General features: G+C 37.6%; 1 protein-coding gene across 4 annotated transcripts; it reads left to right on the top strand.

Annotated features, from left to right (window-relative positions):
* Nucleotides 1–6,660: 6,660 nt before the first annotated feature.
* Nucleotides 6,661–25,070, top strand: pak1ip1 (PAK1 interacting protein 1). Of its 4 annotated transcripts, none has more exons than XM_072680274.1 (10): nucleotides 6,661–6,879; nucleotides 8,619–8,781; nucleotides 10,744–10,864; nucleotides 12,281–12,355; nucleotides 12,444–12,496; nucleotides 12,658–12,803; nucleotides 18,519–18,616; nucleotides 21,146–21,242; nucleotides 24,445–24,559; nucleotides 24,722–25,070. In XM_072680274.1, exons 1-10 carry the CDS (start codon nucleotides 6,802–6,804, stop codon nucleotides 24,841–24,843), a joined length of 1,068 nt encoding a protein of 355 aa, XP_072536375.1. In that variant the 5' UTR covers nucleotides 6,661–6,801; the 3' UTR covers nucleotides 24,844–25,070. The 4 variants fall into 4 exon arrangements, 3 of the variants coding, with proteins under 3 accessions (XP_072536375.1, XP_072536374.1, XP_072536376.1); XM_072680273.1 differs by having other exon boundaries at nucleotides 24,719–25,070; XR_011979727.1 differs by lacking the exons at nucleotides 24,445–24,559; nucleotides 24,722–25,070 and adding an exon at nucleotides 18,746–19,162 and having other exon boundaries at nucleotides 21,146–21,226.
* Nucleotides 25,071–25,876: the final 806 nt, after the last annotated feature.

Raw genomic sequence — 25,876 nt, 5'->3', positions numbered from 1 at the left:
TTGTTACCTTACTTAAGTAGACATTTTGGTTAGCTATACTTAAATGCGTAATTACATCTTACAAAAATGACAAAAACATCTTACTTCCACTCCTTACATTTTCATGCAATTATCTGTACTTTTTTACTCATTACATTTTAAAAACAACGTGTTTCATTTTGATCACCACAGGTCATTTTGCAGCCATGCAGCCACACTGCTTTTTAAGGTTGAGCTCTTTGTTAGACACACATCAAGAATCTGCATGTGGAAAGACATGTCCAGGAGAGAGTTCAAGCCAGCTTGTTGTGAAAGGCATAAGCACCAGTTAATTTCAATGTTATTAATTAAATTTTCAGACATAATTTTCTACTTATAAAAAATTAATAGTTTTGTTCTTATAAACACTATACAGGATTTTTTCTGGACGTAACGCTATTGCTGAAGAGAAGACGTAAATGTGCAGTTTTTTGCTGTAACTGAGACTAATTACCAAACAGGTCATGGTCTTTAATAGTATTGTGAGGGATGAAGTCTTGCTGCTGAGTACCATGCCCAAGGCTGAACAACTGTTACATCTGACAGAACTGTTAACCCAGAGCATGGACCACAACCTGCTGATGAATATACACTGACACACTCTGTCTGAAGCTTGTCATGCTGGACTTTGTGTGTACTGTAGCTGGCTTGATGGATCATGGAATCTTCTCCAGCTGAGAGAAAGAGATCATAGTATGAATGATAAGAGAACTTCATACTTTTGCCAAAAGGATTTACCATGCTACTAGCATTTACAATTAATTTACAGCATTTTGACGCATAGGTCCTTATCCAGTGTGACATTGATTCTTTAAATATACAAAAGTGGTGAAAAGTTAGACCACTGGACTGCACCTGCATACAAAATGAAAGGACGAATTAAGAAGTGGAGTCCGACTCCAATGAAAGGGTCACATTACATGCCCCCAAATTAAAAAGCTTTAAGTGATGTGGAAGAATATATATAAAATGCACCAGACTCCTAAACATGTAACATGTGACTATCAAATGAGTTAAATCAGATTACTAGATGAAAATGCAGTCTCAAATTACTCTTTCAACTATGTGAGTAACAGACTTTTGCATAGGTGGTTAGGGAACTATCCATGACTCTGCACAATGACGAGGAAGATACTTGGACTAACAAACGTATGAAACTTAGTAGTACAGGGCTCTTCTTGAGGTTCAGCCCTCTTTCTCTTCCTACTGAAAAAATAAATTTTATAGGAATTAGTAAGAGGACAAGAGATCAACAAATCATAAAAATCTTAAACCTACAGTGAGTTAGCCAAAAGCAATAGTGGCAAGGAATAACTCCCTCAGAGCTAAAGGAAGAAACTTTGGGTGCAACCAAGACTCACATGGGGGACTATTTATAAATTAGATAGATAGATAGATAGATAGATAGATCACTTTATTTATCCCACGGGGAAAGTCAGTTTTTACAGCAGCAAAATCAAACAAGAGAGCAGCATAATAAAAGCACTTAAAATAAGAAGTACTAGAAAAAGTGATTGCAGTGCAGTAATTACTTATGTGTAATTATTACTTACATATACAGAATGAATTATGTGTAATGTAACAGTGCAGTAACTACATTAATATAATGTAGTGATGTAAGGCATCCTGGGGTATCAGTACAATATAAGTGATAAACAATAGAGTTTTAAAGTGGCAGTGCAGATGACAGAGCTGTGTGGCAGTACATAGTGATGAACAGAATAGTGTCCGATTGAGAAACAGCAGGACTGGGCGGTATGTGAGTGTCAGCAGAACCAGGTTGTGATCTGATCTCCCAGTGGAGGTAGGGCAGAGGACCTGTATGCCTCCTTAACATTTGCATACAGAAGATCTAGTACTCTGTTCTCCCTGGTAGCACAGTCAACATACTGGTGGAACTTTGGCAGCGTGGTTGAGAGTGAAACATGATTAAAATCCCCAGAAATGACAATGAAGGCGTTCGGGTGCTGAGTCTGGAGTCTCGCGATGGCCGAGTGTATGACACACGCCGCTTCCGCGTTGGCTGCCGGTTCGATGTAGACCAAAACAAAAATGGCGGCCGTCAGTTCCCTCGGCACATAGTATGGGCGTAAGCTGACAGCTAACAGTTCAACGTTCGGGCAACAGTGCTGTTCCTTCATGGTGATATGTCCCGGGTTACACCATCTGTTGTTCACAAACAGCACAACCCCTCCGCCCTTCTTCTTACCAAAGTCACCGTACCACCACATATGATCGTTCTACTGCTCAGGTGTGGTGATATAATCATAATATGTATAATGGTGTTAATAATTATAGTGCCAAAACGTTTGAGTCTGTCAATTTTAACACAGTCGCTAGGCAGATCCAGGGCTTGTGGGTTCGATTCCCGGGCTCGGCAAGCTGCCACTGTTGGGCCCTTGAGCAAGGCCCTTTACCCTCTTTGCTCCCCGGGCACTGGAGTTGGCTGCCCACTGCTCTGTGTGTGTGTGTGTACTCACTGCCCCTAACACATGTGAGTGTGTGTTCACTACCAGATGGGTTAAATGCGGAGGACACATTTCGCTGTACACTGTACAGTGACAAATACGTGCACCTTTACCTTTACCAGATAGTAGTGGCAGGAGGGTGGGCTGCTAGTCTGACACGGGTGGCAGGGGAGTCTGGTGATGGAAGGTCGTCTGACACATGATGCAGGGACTCCAGCTGTTAGTCTTTCAACAGGTCAGGCTCGATAAGTGGGTAGTCATTAACTCAGAAAAGGTAAAGAGAAAGAATTAGTTCTGATTGGATTTATGAAATACAGAGATGCAAACATCAGTGTGGGTAACAACTCCAGCAGGTCTGACTATAACAGCCTAATTAAAAGGAGAGAGCTCTCAGTTTGCTACAATTCCCACTCCAGTGTCCATGAACCCCTGGATCTGCAAACTTTATTAAAAACATTATTTCCAGAAGCAGATTTTTTTCGGAACTAGAAAGAAGCCAGCACCCTGTGATCTAACTAATCATGATGGTTCATAATAGGAAATAAGATCTTGGAGGAGCTCAGTCATGAAGGGCTTTTTTTATGTCAGTGGTACAATTTTAAAATCAATATGTAATTTTACTAGAAGCCAATGCAGCACTGATAGAACTAGACTGAAATGATTACATTTTCTAGTTTTAGTAAGGACCCTGGATGCAGTGTTTAGAACTAGTTGACGTTTACTGCTGGAACATGCTGACAATAGTCCTTTGCAATAGTCTAGCCCTGAGGTCATAAAAGCATTTTATTCATTTTTTTGCATCATGCAAAGATAAGGCAATTCTTAGCTTGGCAATGTCCCAAAGATGTTGAAAAGGTGTCCTACTAATATTAGCCATATGTTGGTCAAATTTTAGATCTAAATCAGTTATGTTTATCTGTTGAACTAGGAATAACAGGAAAGCAGCCAAATTTAACAATTAAGTCAGATTCTTGCGGCTTTAGGATACAAAAGGAGAAAGTCTGTTTTGTCGTTGTTTAGAAGAAGGAGGTTATGTGACATACAGAATTTTACACAATCCTTCATTTTCTTTATCTAGATTTGTTATCAGGTTTGGCTGATATATACTGCTGTGTATCCTCTGCATAACAATGGAAGTTAATGCCATGTTTGCTTATAACTGTGCCCAGTGGCAACATATAAAATAAATAATAAGCTCAAGACCATCATTGTTCGGGCCAATCAGAAGCTATGGCTGACAGAAAAGGTCACTGCGGCTAAGAAGCAGTATTCTAGGAGGATAGCTCATCACTTAAGCGACAGCAAAGCTGCACAGAGCCTGTGGCGGGAAATACAGACCATCCCAAACTACAAGCCTCCCCCACAGACCTGCAGAGGCTACTCCTCTAGGCTAAATGAGCTGGGTCAGCCCAACTGACTACTGTCCGGTGGCATTCACTCCCATCATTATGAAGTGCTTCGAACAGCTACTCATGCAACACATCAAGTCTGTACTCCCTGGTCCCCTTCCAGTTTGCTTATCGGCCTAATCATTCGAATGATGACGCCATCCTCACTGTCCTCCACACATCCCTCACACATGTAGACAAAAAATACTTGATTTCAGCTTAGCATTTAACAATATTATCCCCCAGCTGCTCATTCTCATACTGGACAGACTGGGGCTGAACACCTCATTGTGCAAATGGCTCATAGACTTTCTGACAGGCAGTACGGGTCAGCACTAACACATCCAGCAACATCACACTGAGGACGGGTGCCCCCCAAGGATGTGTGCTGAGCCCCCTTCTATTGACTCAACTGACCCTGTGGTGTGGACACAACAATCTCTCTTTGAACATTGAGAAGACAAAGGACTTTGACGTGGACATGGATTCCCAGCATGCTCCTCTGACCATCAATGGTACTGCGGTGAAGAGAGCAACACCAAGTTCCTGGGAGTGCACGTCTCAGATGACCTGTCCTGGAGCAACAACTCAGCATCACTGGCCAGAAAAGCTCACCAGCACCTCTTTATACTTTATACTATTACATTCCAACAAATTAGCGTAAATTCACATGTCTATGCTTAGTGTTATTTAATGTTTATTCAAATCAAAGTTTGATGTTTATTGTTGCACTATGGGTCTGAGAGTAACGTAATTTCAACCCTGTGTATGTCCTGTACATACTGCAGTTTTGGACAAGAAGCTGAGTTTGACTTTTTGACTTTGATATAAATGTTAGGTTAGAAATAGTTATTAATTTAACTAGGTTAGTAATTAGACGGTACACTAAGAACAAGATTTAGTTTCTTTGTTAATGGATTGTCAGTCTTTTCAAAATGAATGTTGAAATCTCCTACAATTAGGAATTATTACTTTGTCAATGCACACTGCTAAGCCACTAAATTCTAGAGTAGGGCCCTGGAGGCCTGTAAATGGGTCAATTATGTGACTCATTTTTGTGTAACATAGTTTTCATCAAACCCTAATAAAGTTTTGGATTTCTTACATTTTGAGAGAGTAGTAAAAGCATTTTAGTACAAATGTCAGTATGGTGTAACCACAAAAACATGAACCAAATAATTACACTTTATTTCTCCAAAATCCCTTCTAAAATAATTTGGCATGATCTTTCATAAAAACGTTTCTATAAAAAATAAAAGTAATAAAACCCCATTGTTCTGAATGGAGATGACCAAAATATTGGCCCTCTGGAACCTATAGTTAACCCTAATGATCATGACTATGTACAGGCAAATGTAGAGGTACTCTCTCCCTCACTCTCTCTCTCTTTGAAAACAATGGCTGTTATTTTACAAACTGAAATTGTATGAGAACTGAAATTAGAACTGAACAGTTAGAAGTTAATCCTGTTCATTCATTGATGTTGTAAAAATTTTTAATATGGAATTTGATGAATTACATCAATATATATTAAATTATCTAATTCCGTTTACCTTGACTATTTTCTGTGTCAATTTCTTATTAAATTGCTGTAGAAGTTTTATTGTCAGTTGGTGTAACCAGCAATCTAAAACACTAATATTGTATAAAAAATTTATATGGATAATAATTTAATGCTCTACTATACTGTAATAATGGTTGTTTAAACCATTTTTACTCAAATGGTCAAAGAATATACAAAACAACAAGATGTTAACAGCACATGGTCTTGTGCAGTACAATGCAAACCCATATAATCTACATTTAGAAATAAATATAATAAAACATATTCTCATAGGATATTACACAACAAACTACTCATTTTATGTGAGTAATTGCATGAACTCTAGAGTGTGTGAAATATTAGATATTTGTCAGGGTGTCAGTTCTATCTATCTATAGTATAAATGTCATCTTAAATAATATGAATATGACAAAAATACAAAATATACACTTTCACAAACCTCAGGCATGTTTTGTTTAAACGTTTAAAACATATTTTTAAATTGCTCAACTTGCCAAACCTTATCTGTCACTAACCCAAACACTAATTAGTCTGAATGCATTAACTATAGCCAAAACAAACAACCAAAAAAATAATAGTTCAAATATAGTAATGTCCCCTGTAAGACATCCTCAGTCATTAATTTGTCATTTTTTACATGTATTTTTTATTTAAATTATATTTTCTGCTTACACTAATATTGTATAAAACACAAATGTTTTATACAAATGTTGCTAGCTAACATTGGTGAATGATGTCCACTATTATGAACTAGCCTACTGAGAATGCCAGCTTTGTGGTTGCTGATACAACCATCTAATACAACCATCAATTTTTAAATTTAATTTTTAAAAACAAATTGCTACTGTGGAACATCCATATGACATATAGATCTAATGTCACTTGTAGTATTTCACTATGGAAAAACACTCCCTGTGTGACCAACCATGGAAGAACCGCTTTCCCAGTGACGTGCAGGAAGAGAACTGTGATAACTAGGATAAGAGCTTCAGGAGAGTTTTTTTTAAAATAGTTACTGAACATTTGATGAAATTAATGACGATGTAATCATTTGTAAGTGTAGTTAGCCAATATTGTATATGCTACAAAATAATGTGGTTTATTATTCAACTGAAAACTTTTTCTAAAAACAATTCTATTCTGTTTTGGGAATAACGCCTGACCTTTAGTTTGACACGCTTGTTTGAATGTGACCCGGAAGTAGTGCGCTTAGCGCTGCCATGTTTTAGTATAACGCATATGGTGTGAAGTAGTTTCCAGATGGTGTTCGTTTAAGTTGGTTAAAGTTTGTAACTGTAGTGTTTTGATATCACGAGAGGCACTTTGCAACGTTGTTGTGCACAGTCAATGAAATCATTTTAGCATGGGGGACCCAGTTGACGTAGTGGCTGGAAGTTACGAGCAAGTCGTGTTTGGTTACCGAGTGTACCCCGGAGAAGAGGTAGCTAATGTATCTGCTTTAATGAAAAATACATTTCTAATAAGATTTTGATATTTCTGTGTCGTTATGTTGAGGCGAGGACATCTGTGTCCTGTTCCCTATATAGTGAACAATTTCCGCCATTTTGTGGTGATGTGCGAAAAGTCGGCGCAATGTAAGCATTGCAATAAGTAGTGTACAAACATGCATGACAGACATTGTTTTATAGGTCATTACAAACGTATTGGTACATCAAAGCAGTGGAAATGACAAACTAAATAATAATGTACAATATAGGAATTGGAAATAGTCAGTACACACACCTTAAAACAGTGATTTCAACGATTGTAATAACACTTATTGTGTTAATATTTCCTGTGTTTTCTTTCCCATCTCTTTTGTCTCTTAACTAATTCCCTAAATTAGTAGCTAGGCTAATTCCTCCTTTTGTAACACATTCCGTTCTACTGTTCCATTGATATGTAGTTACGTCTCATTTGTTAGACATACATTGTGGCTGGATGGCAGAAATCAGAATCTCTATTTCGCCACGTATGTCACACTTGCGAGGAATTTTACTTGGTAGGAGCAACACAAGTATGACATGTAAACCCAAGGTAGACAAGTACACTAAACAACAAATAGAATAATACGTTAAAAAAGTACTTAAATTAATAAAGAGCTGAGGGAGCTAAATTACATTTTATGAATATTGCATATCCATATGTAGCCTGAGAAGACATACAGTATTTTGTAAACTATTATGTACAGAAAGTTACAGATGATAAAAACGTTTACAGAAAATAAACAACTGTACAGCAATGTTATGTAGCAGTACTGGGTTGCAGTTAAATCCAATTTGGTTCAGTGAAATTTGAACACTCAAATTTCAGTTACAGATTAGGTTTAGAGTGTGAGTTGTCCTCTGTGGTTTAAGAGCGCTACAGCTCTGAGAAAAAAGCTGTTAACAGGCTGCATTGTTCTGGTTTTGATTGTCCTGAGTCTTCTATTAGAGGGGAGTGTCTGGAAAAGGTGATATCCAGGATGAGAGGGGTCAGCTGTAATTTTGCCAGTGCGCTTTCTCGCCCTGCTGGTGTAGATCTGAAGTGCTGGAAATGATCCTCTCTGCTGTCCTAATGTGCTAGAGTTTGACTCGTTCTTGGTAGGTGGAGGAATCAAACCAGATGGTTATGGATGATGTGAGGATGGACAGCAGGTTGAATTTCTTGAGCTGTCTCCAGAAGATTTTTTTTTGTTGTTGTTGTGCTTTCTTTGAGATGGAGACTTCAGTGACTCCACAGGGAGGGATTGGTTGCATCGGAAATCCACAAGCATCTCCACAGTCTTTTCTGTGTTTAGCAACAGGTGGTTGTTGATGCACCAGGAGACCAGCTGCTTGACCTTTTTTCTGTAGACAGATTCATCCCCATTGGCTATGAGGCCCACAAGTGGAGTCATCTGCAAATTTCAAGATCTTTGCTGCTGATTTTATGGAGACAGTCATTGATGTAGATGCTGAAGAGAGATAAAAAGAAGTTGGCATTAATTCTTTGAACATACATGTTTTCTTGCATATTTACATATCCAAATAGGGGTTAGTTTATCAGTCAAATATAAGTTTTCATTTTAGATAGTCATTAATGCTGTGCCCTGATGAATGTACAGTGACTGATGTGCATACTTTGATTAACTGAGTTAACCTAAAAGCATTGAGTTGAAATTTAAGGTTTGTTTTTTTGTTGTGACATTGTCTCCTACAGGAATGGAGAGTAGAGCCTGTGTTTACACATCATGCTCACACAGCATCCCTGTCTGCAGTGGCAGCCAGTAAACAGTTCATTGCCACAGGAAGCAAAGATGAAACCATTCAACTCTATGACATGATAACAAAAACTGAACATGGATCCTTGCTGCACCATGGGGGTATGGGAATACAATCTTGGTTCTTAATATACACTGTGTGCAGAATTATTAGGCAAATGAGTATTTTGATCACATCATCCTTTTTATACAGGTTGTCCTACTCCAAGCTCTATAGGCTTAAAAGCCAATTACCAATCAAGTAAATCAGGTGATGTGCGTCTCTGTAATGAGAAGGGGTGTGGTCTAATGACATCAACACCCTATATAAGGTGTGCTTATTTATTAGGCAACTTCCTTTCCTTTGGCAAAATGGGTCAGAAGAGAGATTTGACAGACTCTGAAAAGTCAAAAATTGTGAGATGTCTTGCAGAGGGATGCAGCAGTCTTGAAATTGCCAAACTTTGGCGAACAAAAGGCTGTGGTGTCTGCTGCACGCAGTGTTGATCGAAAACAGATCAAGCAACTGACAGAATCTATGGATGGACGGCTTTTGAGTGTCATCGTAAAGAAAGGTGGCTATATTGGTCACTGATTTGTTTTTGAATGTCAGAAATGTTTATTTCTAAATTTTGTTATATTGGTTTACCTGGTGAAAATAAACAAGTGAGATGGGTATATATTTGTTTTTTATTAAGTTGCCTAATAATTCTGCACAGTAATAGTTACCTGCACAAACAGATATCCTCCTAAGATAGCCAACTTCCCAAAATATTAAGCTTTGATATTTGAGTCTTTTGGGTTGATTGAGAACATAGTTGTTCAATAATAAAAAGAATCCTCTCAAATACAACTTGCCTAATAATTATGCACACACTGTATATGAATTGATCTAACTGAAATTTAAAACAAACAAAACACTGAAAAGTTTATTTGCTGTTGTTAATGCAGCATTAGCTCGTGTTTGTGAATAAATTGGGACACCCATTGAAAATGTGAACATTTTGGACTATGATTTTCATTTGAACAATGTTGAGAGATGGTAATGTAACTATACTATACTAAAGAAATATAAAAATAACATGTTTAAGATTTGTAAAATGTAATTAATGCAAATAAAATTTTCTAGTGAGGAAAAAGTTAGGACAACCCTATGTATTATGATTAGAACATTGTTACGGTGCCTGTGTAATTTAATGTGAGAAAATTTAAGTTTGTTTTTCTTTTGGTTGTTGATTATATCCACTTACTAGTGATATCTCTGCCCTTTATAAAAAAGGATATATATTCACATGAGTCTGGAAAGGGATTTTTAAAAATCTCAAATTAATTAGAAATCAGACATTTCATTGTCTGCAAAAGAATACAGGTAGAGAACATTTTAAACAACTGTAAAGATGCTATTCTAGCAAGTTTAGCCCAACAGCAGAAATCTCCAGTAATAAGTCACCACAGGACTGACTGGTAGTTCTTGCCACAGTTCATGAATCTAAGATACTGCACATAAGATCATATAAGGTCATAGAATCCACTATGTTTGTTTTGTTTTTATTGTATCAGAGGGTGCTTGAGGAAAATGTCCATCTGTCAAAACGTTGGTTTATGGACCATGTCTCACAACATTCCAATAAATCCACCAAGGAATGACCCTAATAAAGAAAACGAGGCATTTTGTATTGAGTTGAATCATTTGAGTAGTTAATTGAGTAGATTACAGTTGACAATTGCATTTATGTGTATAACATTACATTTTTGAGAGATTTTTATTTGTATTAGAAGTTTTATTTCCTTAGTTATGTTACCTTAAAATAATAAATAAAAATCAAATGCCTATGTTTAAAATGTTGAACAAGGTCTACAGGGGTTGTCTTTTATTATTATTTTTTTTAAATTGTATTATTTTATTTTTTTCCTTTCCTTTCATTTTGTTTTTGTTTTTTCCATAAAAAAAGACATAAAAAGCTACTGTGTTGTGTAGTGTGTACTCTGTAGTTTGACATTTTTGGCTATTTTTATTTATTATATTGAAGTGTGTTTTTAGTGGGTTGGCAAATTTTGATTGTATTTGTTTTTTTGTTTTTGCAGGTACCGTGTCATGTCTGGAGTTTTGTGGCACCTCCCATTTACTCAGTGGTGGGGAAGATGGTCTTCTGTGTGTGTGGAGCACAAAGACATGGGAATGTTTGAAATCAATCAAAGCACATCTGTAAGTGTTCAAGATAATACAGGGTTCTATGCTAACTTGTTGCACTGGTGCGCCTACCTTTTTTCTTAGGTGCACCAGCCACCACCATAAAGTTAGTTGCACCCAAATTTAACAATGCAGTTTTACAGATTCCACTAGTGTAAATTCTTTACTGAGCTGCCATTTAAACTTAAAACATTTTAAGATGAATGAAATAAAAAGATTCAAATTAAACAAATACATAATACCATTTACTTCCCAGATCATGAGTTTATAATGCAGTCTACTTTTTAAATTTCATTTTATTATATTTATTTTTACATTTTCAGTGATGGGCAATATTTTTATGGTTAATGCTGTAACGAGACGGTAGGCATATTATTGACATAGGCTACATGACCTGGCTAAATGGAGCAATAGAAATGCTCATAAAATCTTTTTGCTCGACCTCAATATGTCCAATCATTATATTTACCGGTCTTCCTCTCCATAAGATCCGATCAGCAATGTCCTCTTTTTTAAGTGTATCTGCGATGACTCAATGAATTGGGTGCATGCGTCATAATTGCTGTACGTCAGGTTTACGTTTAAGCCAATTTTTTTTCTGAAGAATTATTTCGGACTTGAACTTAGTGAAGGGAAGTTTTTTCTTTTGCAATATTGTAGGCAACCTTAAACTTGATTATCATCTTTGCCTCGTTTGATGATCTGTTTGCTGCTGCCTGCTGCTAAATGGCAGCGGAGATTGGAGACACAAGGGCAGTAGGGCATGTAATGTGTTTTATAGATGCGTTGTGCTTTTTTAGCGTGTGAATGTGAATGTATTAGAACCACTCACAAAAGCACTGTAGCCAGCCATGATCATGCCACACTCTGTACATTAAATTCATTGCATTATGTTATCAACTATTTTGTATCTTAGTCAGTGAAACTGGTCAAGCCACTCTCTTCGATATGTATACACTATTTTTTTTGTTTCAGTGGAGTGAGGTTGATGGCGCCGTGTCAGAGTGTTGTTAATGAAGGTCGAACAGATCAGGCCTTAGCTTAACAAGCATTGTCGTTCTTTTCATCATCTCATAATCCGCTCTGTTTATTTGACGGGCCTAGGCTACTCACCTCTTTGTCTGACTGCAGTACACTTGTTTTCAAACGTACACACCCATACAGGAATATCTGGATCAAGACCAATCAGGGGGGTCCTGTCCGCCCTTCGCTATCTCTGATTGTTTTAGACCACGATATGGGACTAATGTGTGCCTGTTTTTGAACCACAGGGGGACGTTCAGAGACACAAAGACCTTTTTTACCCCCCCAAAAAAGGCAGGTGCAACCTAATTGGTTGCACACTAGAGCCCTGCAACAAAAAATGTTTTGCTTATTTATTTTTCTCTTTGTGCCATTGACTGAGGTTTTGTTTTTGCAATTGTTCAATAGGGGCCATGTATCCTCTCTGTCTGTGCACCCATCTGGAAAACTTGCACTGTCTGTTGGAACAGACAAGAAATTGAGGTATAGTGAATGTCACTGTGTATATATTTTATGTTCTATTAATTTCGGGGCTCAGTTGCCTCACTTCTGAAATCTTTTTTTTATGTAGAACATGGAATCTAATCGATGGAAGGTCAGCCTTTATCAAGAATATAAAACAGAGTAAGAATTTGACACATTTTACATTGTATTTATAATGACCAGGCTCTTTGTTGAATCAGATTTGTTTGTCATGTCCCTTTGACTTCTGCTTAACATTACAACTAGGCAGCTGCTTTGGACCCATGCCAAACAGTAATTGATTTTCTGTATTATTTGCCAAGATGCACACCTAGTGCTGTGGTCACCAGATGGGGATAAATATGCTTTGGCTGTACATGATAAATTGAACATCTACAGTCTGGAGACTGCTAGCATCGTAGCCACTCTCGTCTATCGAAAGAGGATTTCATCCGTCAAATTTTTGAAGGTATGTTTTCTTAACAAAAATAGTGCAACAAAACAAAATTTATAGGCTTGAAAAATAAGGTTTTCCTGATGCTTTAGATTCACTTACACAGCACACACACAGATTATGGTCCCTCTGTGTGAATCAGAATTCAGACCTGTACAGACAGTGTTTTGTAGCCTATGTAGCTACTCTCAACTCTGAGACAAATGTAACAAGATGTTAATTAATTAAACTGTATTACATGGTGGTTTTCCAAGATTGTATCAAAGCAAACCGTTGATTGATATGCGAGCATATTGGCAAGAGACATAAGAATTTTATTCTAGATTTAGTAGATTAAGATTAGTAGACTTCAATCAAGACACTATAAGCAAAATATTACACACAATTAAGCAATATATAAAAACAAAATATAATATAGTCTTTGCATGATATTATTGCCCGACAAGATTGCCTCTTGCTTTGTTCCGTTTTTAATAGAACACTTTAAGGGGGAAATGTGGTCACTTTTTTTTTTTTTTTTTTTTTTTTTTTTTTTAAGTCCCATTAGATTTTTTTTTTTGCAGCAGAGACTTCTAAAAACACTGGCACCTGCTGTATTAACCTGTACCAGATTGATAGGAAGATAAGATCAAAGCATACCACATCAACTGGTAAACATGGTCTAGGCAGTGACGTCGGCTACAGCTAGAGTGGAGCGCAAAAATTACCTCTGCCCAGGGACCTCGTATTTGGGTTTGAAGACTAATATTATTTTTTCTAAAGCTCATGTTTTCCACCATCCCAAATGGTGTTCTTTGTCATGTGGCATGAATGCAGCCATCTGTTGTTGCTGTGTGGGTTTCTCTTTACCAAACTCAGCTGCTGGTGGTGGTGCGATTGGTGACGTTTCAGGGACAGGTTGGCTTAAACTTTGTTTCCTCATCTTCAGACTCTCACTGGTTCAAGTGTTGGGACTGGTTTGATGTCTTGGTCCAAATTGAAATCTAAAGTTTTATCAGATCTTTGATAGCACAATCACTTTCACATCGCTGAATCAGTCTCTCGTCTATCAACCATTTTGTCTTTTATTATTACTTGTGGAAGCTTGTTCAGTCACATTTGTATTGCTGTCAGGGGTACTCATTTTGCAGCTATAACTTGCTGCGTTGGAGCGTAGCCTACTACTTCTCAAGACAGGCTTTGTGACTGTGATGTAATCACACACTGACAGCCAGGCTTTGGAAGCCTATAGTGTTGTACTCTTTCTGACTGGCTTGAATGCAGTAAAATGATGGGTGCCATCAGGTACCTTGTAATGAACGTCAGTCAGTGAAAGAGGCTGTAAATAATGAATATCAAAATGTTGGCAACGTGTTTAAAAATGTAATCACTGTTATCGAAACATTTCATTGCAATGTCTAAAACAATACAGTGAATGAAATCTAATTTGCATGATTGTTAATGTTTACAATTTAAGATATGTAGGAATTACAAATGTTCAAAATACTATTAACAGTAATAGTTGCCTTAAGAGTTCAGTACATGGAAGTGACATACAATTAATCCAGTATAAATTAATTAAAGTACTTTTCTCCTCAATGAAAATAAAATCCAGCATAACCAAAACATGGCTGTAAAGTGGCTCCACAGGCTTTGTTAATTTTATTTACGAGCTCAACATGTACATACACCTAGCCCACTAGCAAGAGCCTTTTAACACACAAAGCTGCAACACGGTGAAACAGCCTCTTTGAGAGAAGATGGTGTTCATACTCAGTTGACAGTCGTGCATCAGAAATACTGGGAAGCACGTACATCACCGCCAGATATTGGAATTACTATTGCCATAAAAACAGAACATGAACTGTTACACACTTGACTATTGAAAGGTGCAGCAATTTGGAATTAGAATATAAAATTGGTTAGATATCATAAAAAAGAAATAAAATAGACTGTTTTAAAATAAAGCTGACATACCAGCTCATTCACAATACTCATTCAGCTTAAAGCCAAAATGGTCCTCCCCCTGAGCTGTGGAAGTTAAAGACAGACTGGCGACACATTTTTTTTCAGTTAAAGTCCAGGCTAAGGCTGGCTGCCCAAGTCACACACTTGTCTATGCTGGCTAAACATGCGAGGAGTAGAGCGGTTGACTTGGCAGGTGAGGGCAGCACCACCACCGTAGACTTGGCACTGTTGCTACCCAATTCGTGTTTATTCCTTACCACCGACAGAAAGCAGACAAGAGTAAAGAGTAGCGTGACTGGGTATAGTGTATGCGAGTAAACATACACAACATTGGCAATATTGGCAATCATGTCCATATATTGTACAATAAGTCAATAACATAATTATCTTGAAAGGCCTAATGTTGGGACAGAAAGTCACATTTTCCCTTGTCTTGATGGGCATGAAAGTCATCGGTCCCTGGAAAGCCAATGCTAATCCCCTATGCACAACCACAGCCTAAGACACCAGTTTCTCAACAAGTAAAGTAAGTACAACCAGACGCTGTCACAAAGCAATTTTACTGAGTCTGAGTGCAAGTCTATAATAAGTGACTCAGTTGCGACAGTGGCAAGGAAAATGTAAAAAAACAAAAAACAAAGAGTGCTATGGGACATTTTCCTTGAACCTCAACGATACATATGATAAATATAATAAAGTGAACAGTGTCAGTTTTTCTTTTGCATGACGCAATTTTTTTTTGTTGTTTTAAAAGCCTATGCAGATGCGTGAGAGTGAGTGCTGGAGAGTGAGAGTTTGGACTGGAGAGCAGGTAGCATAGACACCAAATCAGTGTTGATCTTAAATTTGCATTAAACCAGACCAGAAAATTTTTTTATCTTTCTTTGTAGTGACTGGACACGTGGTGTAAAACAGAGTGCAGACAGTGACTTGAGCAGGCTATTACAGCTAAAAAGGTGGAGCCAGAACATCAACATTCCCCAACATCAACAAACCTGAATGATCAAGTGAGAGTGGTGGAATAACTGCACCACCTTTTATTTAATGGGGAAACTAGTTACCAAAAGCTTGACATAACAGTACACGTTTTCAGCCTAAACCTAAAATATTGAGTATGTGTCTGAGTCCTGAACAGTGAATGAAAAACTTTTTATTTTAAAGCTGGGTGACTTTAGATAAAAAGCACCAACAGGTAGATCAAAACCATAATTTAAATAGACATGACTGGAGATGAGGCTACTCTGGGACTGGGACATGAGGGTGTTTAACAGCTTTAACAACAGAATTTTATAATGAATATGGCATTTAACTGGTAGCCAAGGTAGTTTACTGGACTGTAGGGCTGCAACAACGAATAATCGATTATTAAAAGTTTGCAACGAATTTCATTATCGATTCGCAAGCCGGAGTGGAGGCGAAATCTTCAAAATAAGTTTTAACATCAAGAAGTAAATGCATTCCAAAAAAATTTAACCTGACTAACGCAGAAAAGAAGATTTGGCTCAAATCCCCAAAAGTGTCGGGGCACAGTCACTACAATAACAATAAGAGTTTGTTCGGTTTTGAAGTGAGGAAACGTAATAGTGCACTCACACCGGCATAGCACGGCACATGCTGTTTTTTTGCTTGTTAACTGGACAATGACAGTGATGGAGTGTGTGTGTGTTACTTTTATTGTCAGTTTAATTAGCTTAAGCGGTGTTTAAATGTGCTTTATAAAAAAATGTAACTTGTACGCAATGGTGGTAATTCATTAATTAATGATTAGGCTTTAAGTTTTAAGTATGAGTGAAGACACTACATACAAACTAAAGGTAATTCATCCTTTTTCACTCTACAATGCGCTAAATCCTCTTATCAATGCACTTATTTTTCTTTTAAATTATTTTATTTTTCATTTATGAATAAATTTGATTTTAATAATTGAATCTATTATTGAATTGTTGTACGCACTTATTTGCTCTGTTATTTAATGTTCTATGGAAATGTATTTTTAATCCGATTTGTTGATTAATCAAAAAAATAATCGACAGATTCATTGATTATTAAAATAATCGCTTGTTTCAGTTTTACTGGACTTATATATACTTCTTATAAGGACTCTGGCAACTGTTTTTGGACTAACTAGTTTGTTTAGGCTTTTAGTTGAGCAACCTGACAGCAAGGCTTTTCAGTAATCCAACCTTGATGTAATTAATTGAATATAAAATAATTTCATGTATCAGTATCATGTATATCAAATATTGCCTGTAATTAGAATTTATGAACTTCTATATATTTTGCACAATCCTGTTTTTTAAAAGTCAAATGTCTGTCTACTGTCCAGGGAAGGCTTTCTACTAGATTTTGCAGCATTGCTGTGAGGATTTGATTGCAACTCCCCAGCCCATCCTTAAAGTATTGGATGGAGTATTATTATTTAGTGGTGGCTCAACGATTAGAACACCAGGCTATTTATGACAGGGTTGTGGGTTCAATACTCTGGTTTGTCAATCTGCCTCTATACATCAGCTGTAAAAACCATCACACTTGTTGTGCAGATTGAATTTTGAATGTAAATGTTGTTTAATACACAACCCATTGCTGCTGTAGAATACTGGAATTTGGCTGCAGTAGCTGAAGTTCAGTTGTAACCTGAAGTTCTCCTGTGTTTTTAGTGTCTGATTCTCAGGTAGTTTGGACATTGCTAAATAGTAGTCTGGAATTATTCTTGTTGTGTTCAATTAAAGAGGAATGATCGATGATCGATAGAATGTGCCTCAGAAAATGCTCGTCTGGATTCTATAAGATTGTTTTTTTTAAACAGGCTAAAATGTTGGTCAGCTGTCATTTGCAGTCTAGCTTTAGGAGTGACTGTTTTGAAGCATGAATATGATTATTCCACGGGCAAGGTTGTTTCTGCCTAATTATTTTATTTCTTTGACACTACATTATTTAAATGTACTCTTTAAGCATTTGGTTATAATGTCCAGCACTGAGGAATCTGATGGAGAGCTGATTAAAGATGATGAATCTGGAAGGTTAATAATAAAACTATGAGCCATGGCCTAATATCCAAGTACTCTCAACACAAGTGGTGTAACGGATTGTAGTTGATTTGTGAGGAGTACAGTCTCATTGCGCATGTGAACCGTGGATTACTTGCCAAAATTTAACTAAAAGGTCTTTTCAAACATCGTCCAATTTTTGCCCAGAGACGGGAGCACCCTGAAACACTCCATCTGCTTCACCATTCACAAACCTGAGTGAACGCATGCAAGCAGCGAGACGACCGCTCCAGCATCTCAGTATACTACGGTTCCTTGTGTTCGTGAACTTCTGGATCTGCAACCTTTATCTAAGGGAAAACATTAATTGCCAACAGCTAAACAAAATGGGATTTTAAGATTGAGACCGTGTCTAAGTCCCGAACTTTGGATTATCTGGAGTTGGGGGCTTTATAAGAAAAAGGCTCTTCCCCCTGCTTGAGGCTTTCTGAGATTTCGGAACTACTACGAAACCAACATTCTGTGATCTAAGTAAACTTGATGGTTCATAATCAGTAATAAGATCTTGCAGGTACTCAGGAGCGAGGCCATGTAGGGCTTTGTATATTAATAGAAGGATTTAATAGTCCAAGTTGTAATGGTTCCACTACGTAGAAATAGCTGTTGCTTTTTAAAGTAATAATTAATTTATTCTTAATGCAGTGTTGTCACACATTAACGATGCATATGACTGAACCGTTATGGTATGTAGGGATTGTGCCACAAGAAAGAAATTTTATTGTTTTATATTTTTCAGAATACACTACTGGCTGTGGCAGGAGATGATGAATATGTGCAGGTGTATGATCTGGTCTCTGAAAAGTGCATTTGCGAGTTCAGAGCTCATGAAAACAGGTGAGTTGCTGTTTGTATTCCAGGTATTGTAGTATACAATATATGAAAGTATATGTACCCCAGGAAAAACAAATGCTTGTCTGCTTGGCATTGGCATGTCTGCTTGGCTTCCTCTTTTCATACTGCCAGACATGGGATAGCTTGCTTTGTGCACTGGTGCAAGGGGCCTAACCCAACTCCTGAAAAACAACCCCAAACCATAACACCCCACCAAACTTTCACAAGTACTGTCCTCCTGGCAACTCGTCCACCGGATGCGAGACGTAGAATCCGGATTCATCACTCGTCTCCACTGCTCTAGAGTCCAGTGGTGGCATGCTTTACACCACTGCCTCAGATGCTTTGCATTGCTCTTGGTGATGTAAGGCTCAGATGCACCTGCTCAGCCATGGAAACCCATTCCATGTAGCACTCTATGCACTGTTTTTGAGCTCATCAGAAGACCACATGAAGTTTGGAGGTCTGTAGAGATTGACTGTGCAGAAAGTTGGCGACCTCTGCGCAAGATGTGCCTCAGCATCCGCTGACCTCGCTCTGTTCACTTTCGTGAGTTGCTGTTGTTTCCAATCACTTTGTTATAATGCCACTGACTGTAGCGAGGAAGTAGCGAGGAAATTTCACGACTGGACTGGTGCACAGGTGGCCTCCTATCACGGTACCACGCTGTAATTCACTGAGCTCCTGAGAGCGACCCATTCTTTCACAAATGTTTGTGGAAGCAGTCTGCGTGCCTAGGTGCTTGGTCTAATAATAGGTTCATACTGCAGGTTAGAGTTGCAAACATACTGAACAAATAAGGGTAATTTTTTTTATTGTTATTAAAAGGACAGTATACTAATAAGTGGGTCTTGTCATGAAATATAACACTTATTGTGTTATATTATCTTTACACTTAGTGTGTAAAGTGTTCCCTTTATTTTTTTGAGCAGTGTGCTAAACTGTTACATGTTACACGAGTTCTTGATTATCTTCTAAACTATCATGACCGCTCTCTAGAGTGTCATTTTATCTCCGAAAGTCGTCGGAGCAGACAGCCTGCTTAGAAGCTTGAAAGAACATTTCGCATGACGCTATCTTGGGGGTGACCATCTAGGCTCACTGGTTCTGTTGGCTATTTCATCTGTCTATGGGAATAAGGGAAATATCCAAATAAAACAGGGGTGTTGTCATTAACAGAAAGTAAGCACAAAGAAAAAGATTTGGTCTCATCAACCTTCCAGATTTAGACTAATTTACACATGTAATGAAAACAGATCAAACAAACAGAAACATGTATAACATATTGTTATTCTGTCCTGTATCCAAGAACCTAACATATACATTATGTACAATTAAAGAGCTAATCTAAAGAAAATCTGAGCTGAAGATTTTATATGGGAAAAATGTTCTTTGGGTTTTAGGCTTACAAGATCCAAGAACTGGCAGATTTCTTCTGTTTAATGAACATGGGTTCCACAGATTGTTTATCTTGGTGATTATGTAAATGGCAAATAATATATATTTTTGTATATTAAATATTGATTTTGGATTTGAAAAGGCGTCCGTGGTTCACACAATCGTTCATTAGGTGAAGATGGTGATCTGTAATTTAGAAGTCTTGGTCCAGGGATGTTTTTGAAGTTTGCAGCATAATGGACTTCTGCTGATCCTGGCCGCACCCAAATTGTGAATAATGGTTCTGGCGATCATCCTGGAAATTGAGTCTTTATCCAAGGCTACACGTTCAACAATAAAAACTCAAATAAAATAAACTACAACAAATAAAAACATGCCCCATTAAGTCTAGACCTTTCTGTTTACAAAAACTCCACTGTAAATGAAAGCCACACTGGCAATCTGGAGTCCATACAGTATAATTTGTTTACATTAGAGCTGCAACGACTAATCAACTTCATTGACTAAAATCAATGACCAGATTAGTTGCCAATAAATTTAATAAGCCATTAGCCACCACACTGACTAAGAACCGTTTGCGAGTGCGTGTCAATCGGCCAAGTTCAACAATAACAGTGTGGAGTACAGTTTTATTTCCGCTTGTACTTTAAATTAAAGTAATTACTTCAGTCTGGAGGCCAAGCAGCTTGCTGGTTGCACCACAAAGGTTGATGCTCCAGCCAGACTGTATCAAAATAAGTCACTAACACAAACAAAGCACTAACTCAAAATACTCAAAAAACATTATGAACCAATGAATAAAATGGAGGCCAAAATTACTGTCTCATAGGGGTCTGCCTTATTCTTTTATGCTGATTTGAATAATGAGGGGAAACGATTTAGTAATATTTAGTTTAGTTCTATGTCTCTTGTTTTTCCGGAAAAGCTCATTAAAACATCTTAATTAGTTAGCCAACGTAGGAGGAAATTAAACGTAAATTGTGTGAAACTAAATGTGTATACTTAAAGATGTCACTGTAAATACATGTAGATGTAGTGACCATTGGTATTAAAATAAGTACTAGCTGTTGCTAATGTATGGTTATTAAAACTCTTGCATTAATTGTGCATGTATTGCATTGTTTTTATTTATAGAGTAAAAGCATTGGAGAGCTTAATGATGGGCGAGTTGTGTGTGCTAATCACGGCATCTAATGATGGATTTATCAAGCTTTGGAAGCTCACAATGGAGGTATGTTTACCAGTACACCATCACCCCAAAATTCCTTGCACAGTATCCACCCCCTTGCTTCTCATAGGTGTAATCATGTCAATGTTAATTGTTTTTTTATACAATAAACACTTTCATGAAGTAAACATAAAAAACACTCCATAACTGGGAAAAGGTTATTGAAGAGTATGAGTCAGGGGATGGATACATAATTTAGAAATGTAAGGAACATGGCATAAATGTAAATCTGCCTAGAGCAGACCGTCCTCACAAACTAAGGGACTGTGCAAGAAGGAGACTACTCAGGCAGGCCACCATTGACCTAATTTAACAGAAGTCACTTTAGTGAGTGAATATTTATGCAATCACTTATTTTACATTACATATTTTTTGATAAATTGCCATTACTTATTACTTACTTAAAAAGGTTTTCTTGTACATTTTGTTTAAACAAAGATTTGTTAGAGGTAAAGCCTAAATATATTGACCAAGATTCCATTTATAAAAGCAATTAAAGGGTAAAATATCCAAGGGGGTGAATAATTCTGTAATATGAGTAAAAACTGTAAATCATATTTGTGGACCCATATTCATAGTGTGTCTAGAACAAAGATGCATGTTCAGTTCCAGTCCAGGAGGGTGTGTTTTCACACCTGATTCAACTCACCCGTTTATAATCAGGTATAGTAGGTGTGTTTAGGCCTGTAACAATTGTTAGCGACTTATTGTATGATAAAAGGACATGATCTTAATCTTTTTGCTAAATTTAATATTTCCATTGGTGTACAATTTTAATGTCATAGAGATGTTGACTTTAACCAATCAGACATGAATGTGAAGCGAACTTCCAAAATCACAAGTGTGGAATACAGTTTTACTGCTGCTGTAGTCTTGCACAGTGTTTATTTAAGCGATACACAGTCTAGCTTGTCTCATATGCTGCTTCACTGTAAAACAAGTGCCACAAAAAAGCCCTGTGCGCAGCTTTTTTTTTGGATTTGACTTCAATCGGAAATATATGGCTTTTACCATATCTGACTCAAACTTGGCTCAAGTTACTGCAAAATGTGTAAAACTAACAAGCCTCATGGTGAAGCAGAGAAAATACTTTAACACCATAACTCCAGAATTCTGATTGCCAGAAAACAGCAGAGCTAGCAAACACCACCTATAGCACAAAATGCGTTCGGGCTATCTTTATTTGACAATCCCTTTTTTAATTTTTGTTGATCTGGGAAAATGGGAAATCTGTCTAAACAGTTGAGTTATTTTATCTTTTTGCTCTTTATTAGGGTGTAATAGCATTATCATAATATTAGTGGCATAAAATTGTCCAAAAATGAGTACATGGGGTGGAATGAAATTGAGATTGAGATCTCATGGTTCCAGTTACACCCAAAGAGCAATTATTGAATAAATAAAATAATAATAATAAAAAAACTAGAATATAAGAAGGGTAGACTAAGTACAAAAAGTGGCAAAGTGGGTTAAAATCCCTTGCCTCCACGTAAACGCCTCTAGATGCTTGTTCTGAAGCGAGCCGATGAGGTCATGTAGCTCCTTCGGTGCGTTGTTAGCATTAGCATCCGATGCTAACAGCACTGACAAATACCACCGTAAACTCATGAGGAAGATAGTGTGGCCGACACTTCAGTCAGCTGTTCTGTCGCCTCGGAGCAGTGGCTGTTTAAATTTAATGCACAATTCTACAAGAAAGGTAACTTACTGAAAGTGTTGGTGCTGAAAGTACCATACTGAGCTAATTGTAAACATCTCAAGATATATTAAATAAAAATAAAATAAAATTTAATAAATGTTGAAAATACCATTTACTTCCCAGATGAAGAGTTTATAATGTCTGCAATAATCTGCTTTTTTTATTTTTCATTTTATTGTATATATTTTTTTATTTTCAGTGACAAGAATATTACACATGGTTAAAGCAGTAACGAGATGGTAGGCGTATTATTGAGACAGGCTAAACGACATGGACATGACATGATCTGTTTTGCTGCTGCCTGCCTGCCGTTTCAAGAATTTATTAGAACCAGTCACAAATGCACTGTTGCTGGCCATGGTCTTTCCCTCACTCTACAGTATATGCAGTGCGTTATAATATCGGCTTTATTGTATGTTAGTCAGGGAAACTGGTCAAGCCACTCTCTTCGAAATGTATAGCAGTTTAGCAGTGACATGTTTTTCTGTGTATGCTAAGTTCTGACTTTGCTCTTATAGTTATTGACTGCTTTAATTCTTTGACACAAACTGTTTATTCAAGGTTTTTGGTTTGGATGTGTGAATTAGCTTTGTCTGTTGCATCATCCACACACTACTTGATGAACCAAGACATGTTGCTTATTCGTTTACCAGATATTTCGCTGGTGGCTGCCAGTTTAAACACGTCTGTCGGCACACTCAAAGCAGTCTTGTTACACTAACTCTACCCCTTCAGGCCACACACGCACTGTTCTCATTGTTGCTTTAACACGTTTCAACTGCTGCCGGTATGTGATCATCAGTAGAGAGATGTGATCACTTAATGAATGGAGGCAGGGGCTGGTGTTCCCACTAGTGTCCCCACAGTTGCGTTGCCTTGTTTTGAGCAACGCGGCTATGCAGTCTGCATGATGCGCTGTTGGCCCCTCTAGCATGATGGCAGAGCTTGGAATGCTGCTATGAAGCTATAATTTTATTAAAATAAAAACAACAGTTACTGCTTTGGCGATCTGTTGTAAGCTGTCGTCCAGCTTTAGGACATAGCTGCATATCTCTTGCATGCAGTGATTGCTTAAAATCAGCTTCTTCCCCTGGGCAAATGGACTCCTCCACACACAAGGACTAAAGTAAACCACTCCTCACATACACCACATACCCAAAAATATTTACCCCCCCCCCCCCCCCCCCCCCCCACACGTCATAGCATGTTACATATCTTTGCATCTTTTTCTCACCAACACACATTTGCTACAGAGTGCTGTCCTTCTTGTTTATTGTACACGCAAGTATTGTATATGTATATTGTAAGAGGTAGGTGTTGAACAAAGAGCATGAAGTGGACCATTGTGGTGTTTTAGATTTGTGTCTGGATGATTTCTCTTGCCCAGAAGAATGTGTATCTGAGCTTCAGTATCTAAAGGTGGTATCTTGATAGCTGCAAATCACACAAGCAATGTTCATGTTTAATGTAAAAAATAAGAAATAACAATTCTTATGGTTCCCCTAGAAGCCAGAGGTGGTATGCTTGTTGGGCCAGATGAACACCACAGCTCGTCTCACCTGCCTGTCGGTGTGGAAACCAGGTGCAGTAGGACAAATCGCACAGCCAGCAGCCTTGCTATGTAAGTTGAGCACACACCCATCAGTACATAAGCTGCATTTTGGCAATACAGTATATTTAAAAATAATTGTATTAGAAGACAAATAGACCAAGTAATTCAGTCCAAAATTAGATTGAATTGAATCATTGATTGTATTTGTCTGTTTTGTATTTCTTCCAGCAGCTCATAAGGAGCCTCTACTTTGCCCTACAAACAAGAGAGTGAGGATCATTACAGAGGAGGTGATTTTAGAAGACCTCTCACGAAAGCAATCTAAAAAGAAGAAAAGGCAGAAAGTGCATTAAACAAAAACTTGTATAAACTGCTTGTTAATTATTTCTGTTTGCGTAGAAGATTAGAATGTTTAGCATTCTATAAAATGACTAGTTTACAAAAACCATCTTAAGCAAGCATTTTGTGTGATGATCAAAAAAAATCTATAGGAAGACTAAACTCTGTAAAGTGTTTTTTTTTTATTCATTGATTAAATTTTACTCCCAATTGTCTCAAAATAAAATGTATCTGGGTTTAAGTGTCTGAGTCGGGTTAAATTGCTGCACTGTTTCTGTGTTCTGCTTATAATATTTTTTTATTCAAATACATTTTCTTGATATAGTGCATTTTACAAAATATATAGAGGGTGTAGAAGATTAGCACATATTCATGGTTGTGGCCACTCCTGAATAGGGGGGGGGGGGGGGGGGGGGGGGGGGTTGTGTGTGTAAGCAGAAAGGTTTGTTTTTTTTTAGGTAAGTGAGCGACTGAGAATGTAAATGAAGTGCAGGGGTCAGCGGCTGCTTTGGGCATGCGCAGTTCATTTGCAGTGTATACGTGGAGCGGTGTGGTTATGCTCTGACTGTGAGTGTTGTGTGACAGCAGCACCCGCTGCTGAGGACAGTAACCGAACAACATGTGTGTTCACCTCAAAGTCTCCTGCTGGAGATTCAGTTCCTAATTGGGATCTGGCACCAGGAAGTGGCCACTGCGCCGTCTGGAAAAGACATCCACTGACACATGCCACTACACGAATGGTACTAGGTAGAAACTGGTACGCGCCGCTTTGGAAAGATACTTGCCAACAACTCTCGTGACTAAACCAATGACTCTGCACATCGGCTCTTGCTAACTATCGGCCATCAAAAGCTGTGAAAAGTGTGTAGTTTACTGTATAGCTGTGTTGTTAGTTTTTTTATCATTTAGGCGGACATTTAACAGGCCATTATGGATGTATTTGTGCTAATTCTTGAATGAATGGGATCGATTGCTGTAAAAGTAAAGTAGGGAGTGGCAGGCTTTCCCTACTTTACCTTGTTTTTATTTATTCACTGTTCTTGGACA

This window comes from Salminus brasiliensis, chromosome 5 (assembly GCF_030463535.1).
Source record: "Salminus brasiliensis chromosome 5, fSalBra1.hap2, whole genome shotgun sequence".
Lineage (NCBI taxonomy): Eukaryota > Metazoa > Chordata > Actinopteri > Characiformes > Bryconidae > Salminus > Salminus brasiliensis.
This window is presented reverse-complemented; position numbering and strand designations above follow the sequence as displayed.

Bases quoted from the DNA above. Each gene is read 5' to 3' on its own strand.
- pak1ip1 (XM_072680273.1), top strand. From the start codon at position 6,802: ATGGGGGACCCAGTTGACGTAGTGGCTGGAAGTTACGAGCAAGTCGTG. The intron at 12,497-12,657 runs GTAAGAATTTGA...TTATTTGCCAAG, and splicing joins TATCAAGAATATAAAACAGA to ATGCACACCTAGTGCTGTGG. The intron at 21,243-24,444 runs GTATGTTTACCA...TGGTTCCCCTAG, and splicing joins TTTGGAAGCTCACAATGGAG to AAGCCAGAGGTGGTATGCTT.